Raw genomic sequence first — 5,402 nt, forward strand, 5'->3', positions numbered from 1 at the left:
GCAGAACTCATGCGTCTCGCACGCTGGTTCTTGCCATCGCCCTTTGGGAAGGGAGTCCTCTTGCTGGGCATTTTTGCCCCAGCAGGGACCCTGGCATAGCAGCGAGCCATCATATGGCCGCGCTTGCCGCATTTAAAACAGACCACGTCTGCATTGCCCAACTCCATAGGAGTGGCATCTGTCCTCTCGGCCGACGGCTTATACCAAGCTGTCGCCGAGGCACTGTTGTAGGATTGCTCCTCAACTAAGGCAATTTGGATTGCCTCTTCCATCGTCGACGGCACCTTTCTGAAAAGGGCCTGTCGCGATGGGCCATGCCGTAGTCCGTTCATAAACGTGGGCACCTTAATGTGCTCCGGAATCGGACCTACGGTTATGGATGCGGACAGCGAGCGCATCTCTTGCACATACTCTTGCAGAGATCGCTTCGCCTGTCGCGCCCCAAAGAAGCGCGCCTGAAGCAACACTTCGTTGTTCGGCGGCTGGTACATGGCGCGAATCTTATCCTTAAAGATCGCCCATGAGGGGAACGCTTTTCTGTCCGCCATAAGCGCCGAGTAAGCCCACTCTGAGGCCTTACCGCGCAGATGCGACATAGCGTACGACACCATCCGGCTGTCGTCCTCGATGAGCTGGGCGACACCACATTGCTCCACGGCTAAAAGCCAGTGGACAATCGTGTGCGCCGCAGTTCCATCGAACTTGGGCGGGTCCATCCGAATGGGCCTCGGCTGATGCGGCCGGGCAGAGAGCATCTCAACAGTCCTGTTGAGAGCCTCGCTCCGAGCCTGCTCATGCCTCAGCTCATCCTGAGTCTGAGTGACGGACTCCGCCGCAGCATGGCTCTGTGCCTCGGACGCGGCCCTCCGCTGTCCGAGCACGAATGCCTCAAACTGCTCCAACTGAGCAACATGTTGCTCAGGAGGACTACCCAGGAGCCTGGCCAGGGCTTGTTCACCAAGTCCCTGCGCCATTAGCCCTGCCACCTCCCGATGATGTTCGGAGAGGTGGGGAAAATGAGCCCAATCAATATTGAGGCTCATCCTCACGTACACACGCAGAGATGCGGGTCGTGGGAAGGATTTCTAGTGCTACCAAGTGTAGGCGGGCACGTCGTAATGCGGCCACGCTCTACTTAGGCACACACCCTAGCACAGCGAGGAATCGGTTAAACCTGCTTCTCTTGCGTGCAGTGAGGCAGTTGTTGTGGGCGCGTTTGCGACCTCACCCAACACACTAAGAACTCTGGTTAAGTGTCGTCACGGGAGCGGTAATCCGTCTCCTCGTGCGCACTTACCAAGTAGGAAGTAATTTCAGACTGATTTATATTTAATAGAATTAAATACAAATACCTATTTTTACCAATTAAAATGTTATCTCTATAGATATCATTTAATATGTATTGCGAGCGTTTCTTTCTAGATACCTCGCGTAACGGATGACGCTGGGCGTCATCCCTCCTAATGTGAATGCACCCATGTGCATCACATCCACAAGGGTTGGTCACAAATGTGCACCACACCCGAGTGTTGGGTCTAATTACTATTTTTATTTAGTAATTGACCATCCCCTTAAGTACACCTAATGAACTTAACGGGGACTGTGTAACATTAGGGCAACTTTAGCCCGTTGCACTAAACCACTTTATTTAATTAACGGTACGGAAGTAGGGTATGTATGTGAAAAAAGGTTAAATAGGAAGATTTACGCTTAAAGACAAAATTCTAGTTTTAAAGGTGAGCAATTCCCCTGAATTTTTGCATTTTCGAAGGTATTTGTCGATTTCGTTTGAAATTTGATTTTTTTGTCAAATGTTTCGGGTCGGCGCCTTCTCGTCTTTTATATTGCACACTCCAATATGTCGTCGTTAGCGGCTGCCCAAGCAGATGGCTACTACTACCCCGTCCAATGGCGACCTGAGTATGGATCAATTAATAAGTATCAAGGGTCGCATCCGCTTGGCAAACGTGCGAAGAAGCTAATCAGCGATGGCGTGCTAGTAGTCCGCTTTGAGATGCCGTACGGCGTTTGGTGCACTCACTGTGACGCGCATATCGGACGCGGCGTTCGTTTTAATGCGCGAAAGAAGCAGGCGGGCCGCTACTTTACATCGACTATATGGGAGTTTTGCATGAAATGCCCTAATTGCAGCGGTGAGATGGTGATCAGAACAGACCCAAAGGCACGCGGATACGAATTAATTAGCGGCGTTAGGCAGAAGGCAGCGATGGAAGATGCTGAGGAAAGACAGACAGAGCGACTTAATGACCCTGGACTGACTGCTAAGTTGCAAGAGGATCCATTCCTTAGATTAGAGCACGAAAATGAGGACAAACGAGCGGCCACGAAGCGATCGCGTGGGCTCGAAGCTCTCGTGGAGCTTCAGGACGCAGAGTTTAAAGACGACTATGCCAGCAATTCGGCGTTGAGAGCACAATTTAGAAACAAGAAGAAGAAGCTCAAACGCAGGGAGCAGGAGGCTAATCGATTGGGACTTGGAATTTCACTGCTGGACGTGCATCAAGATGACGTGCTAGCATCAAGAGCAGTTGTGTTTAAGAAACTTTCGCAACAGCGACAGATGAGTTCAAGCTCCAAGCTCTAAAAGAGCTGGACTAAAATTACCGCTACGGTTGCAAAAGTGGATCCGTATCAGCACTTCAGCACCTTGAAATTTTGAATCAATTTCCTAAGAAATGAGCCACTGTTCTGCGACAAAGGTTTCTTTTTTCTCGCAAAATGACAACTAAATATTTCATCTTTCTATAATTACAAAGGAGCACACAAACGCGGCACATTGTTACAGAGCTACAAGCGATTTAAAAGCGCGATCTTCGTCACCGTGCCACACCTTTAAACAATTTTCAGCCGTCAGCACCATGTCGCTTGTGTACTTCGAGTCGTTCTTATGAGCACAGTAAGCCAATAAAACACGCACGATGCTCCTCTTGGCGCTGTTACTGGCCTTTGAAGCGTAAACGTCCACATCTTTCGAAATTTTCTCAAATTTGTCATGTTTACCACAAATAATAAACTTTTCAAAGTGAATAGACGAGTCAGAGATGCCCTCGCTACCAGCTTGGGTGTCGAGTAATTCAATATAGAATTCTCGATTATTCTCCAAAGCGGGTAGCACTACGTACTCATCGTCCAAGTTGCTTGCTTGTTTTGTATCATCTGCATTGTCCAAGTCACTCGCCTGCTTCTCGTCATCAGTATCGTCGGATGAGCTGTGCTCGCCGTCTTTTAGTGTCTCACTTTGTTCTACCTCAGCTTGTCGCTGTAAAGGATCTTTTCCACTGCCCGTGGTCATTAATTTAGAGCTTTGCTGCAGCTCTCGCAGTGTCTTTGATGAATGCGGCGTCGTCTCGAATACCGCATCAAATTCGCAAAACACGTCGTCGTATTCCGCCTGTGGTAGCGGCAGCTGTGGAATCGTACCCACGACGAGCTGCTGAGCAAATAATACAAACGGTTTTTTTAGCGTGGCCATCGCACGCCTACTGGCGGTAGCAGCCCAGCGCTCTATCGTGACGATATACAGCGCCAATTTGGCCGAGATCACGCGGAGCAGCGCTGCTTGGTGTACTGCGCACTGCCGTCGCAGCGGTGAGTAGCGACTCTGGCTATCCCGTAGAGCCAGTACGTTATCTTTCATGATTGCATACACAGCCTCGGAGCGGCCGTGAGCGTGGCAAACAGACGACACCAGGAAGTTGCCCATGCTCGCAAATTAAATTGTATCAATCCCAAAGAAAAGTCTCAACAGTGTGCGAAACAGCGAAACTCAGCAACTATTCTTGAAAGAGTTTTGTGGCCTTTGAAGTACAGCATGTCAGTTTAGACTACCTGTAACAGGGTGTTCCGTAACACAAATATTACTTCCAATAAGAGGAATAATAAATTATTATTATAATAAATATTATTTCATGAAGGAGGAAAAAGAAATATCATTTCCTACAAAAGGAAAATAATATAAGAAGTAAGAAATTATCATCATTTACTTTAAATCTCTAATATTATCAAATTTGGTTATATTGAAGCAAATATACAACAACAATTGGTTAATTTAAGTATAAATCAACACCGCCAACCATTACTAGACACAATTTGTAGGCGGACACGTCGTAATGCGGCCACGCTCTACTTAGACACACACCCTAGCACAGCGAGGAAGCGGTTTAACCAGCTTCTCTTGCATGCAGTGAGGTAGTTATGGTGGGCGCGTAAGCATCCTCACCCAACACACTAAGTACTCTGGTTAAGTGTCGTCACGGGAGCGGTAATCCGTCTCCTTGTGCGCACTTAACAAGTAGGAAGTAGTTTTCAGACTGATTTATATTTGATAGAATTAAATATAAATATTTTTTTTACCAATCAAAATGTCATCTCTATAGATAACACTTAATATGTATTGCGAGCATATCTTTCCAGATATCTCGCGTAAAGGATGACGCTAGCCGTCATCACGGATGACGCTGGGCGTCATCCCTCCTATTGTGAATGCACCATGTGCATCACATACACAAGGGTTGGTCACAAATGTGCACCACACCCGAGTGCTGAGTCTAATTCCTATTATTTAGTAATTGACCATCCCCTTAAGTTCACCAAGTGTACTTAACGGGGACTGTGTAACATTAGGGCAACTTTAGCCCATTACACCATCCCCCCCTTCAAGAACGAATTTACATTTTTAAGTTTGTCAAAGAGGAGAGAGGAACTGCGGGCAGCTTTACGCGCCGCTAGTTCACTCCATCACTCTAGCGCACGTGTTTCCATACACGGCGCCAAATATGCCACCGAAAAGGGGCCACGTTGGTGGGTCGTCTGCGAAGACGCCCACTCAACCTCACACTAAGCGACGCGCCAAGTTAATTCGCCGGCCGCATCAAATGCCTTATTCGAAACGCCGACAGCTACTGCTGCTGTCGCGTTAACAGGGCTAAAGGATCCATCCCACTTTAACAGTGAGGATGTTGATCCGTCGCTCATTGTCGACTACAATGAGTCGACACCGTTGCCGTCACCTCATAGTAGTGATGCGGACAACGAGCTCATGAGGAAGGATGATGGCTCATCATTGCCCATCCAAACTGCTCTCATGGCTCACAACATGGAGACAGCAGCATTTACGAATGCTGTCTCGTCGTCTGCGCTGAAAAGCGCAGTGACAGGTAATGAGAGCGCTGCCCATAAAGGCGCAGCCGCTTCTCCGTTGGGTATAACCACAACGCCTTATGCTCAGACCATAATCCATAATGGTTCTGACATAGAGGATTCGGAGCCTAAAGCTCCGCCCAAAACACGTGAACGTGCTCAGTCGGTGTCACAAGTCAGTCGTTTGAAACGTGGCTATGTGACGGGTGGCATTCCAAAGATGCCCCTCCATCTAAATGGCC

The 5,402-nt window shown here is 48.2% G+C and overlaps 2 protein-coding genes across 2 annotated transcripts; one reads left to right on the forward strand and one right to left on the reverse strand.

Annotated features, from left to right (window-relative positions):
* Positions 1-1,858: 1,858 nt before the first annotated feature.
* On the forward strand, positions 1,859-2,605 carry CCR75_008683 (uncharacterized protein; the record flags this gene model as incomplete). Its single annotated transcript, XM_067966733.1, has 1 exon — positions 1,859-2,605. The coding sequence occupies one exon, from the start codon at positions 1,859-1,861 to the stop codon at positions 2,603-2,605; it is 747 nt and encodes a 248-aa protein (XP_067817191.1).
* Positions 2,606-2,800: 195 nt separating this feature from the next.
* CCR75_008684 (uncharacterized protein) lies at positions 2,801-3,724 on the reverse strand (the record flags this gene model as incomplete). The annotated part of the gene is made up of 1 exon (XM_067966734.1): positions 2,801-3,724. One exon carries the CDS (start codon positions 3,722-3,724, stop codon positions 2,801-2,803), a length of 924 nt encoding a protein of 307 aa, XP_067817192.1.
* Positions 3,725-5,402: the final 1,678 nt, after the last annotated feature.

The sequence above is a fragment of the Bremia lactucae genome, linkage group LG3, assembly GCF_004359215.1.
Source record: "Bremia lactucae strain SF5 linkage group LG3, whole genome shotgun sequence".
Lineage (NCBI taxonomy): Eukaryota > Oomycota > Peronosporomycetes > Peronosporales > Peronosporaceae > Bremia > Bremia lactucae.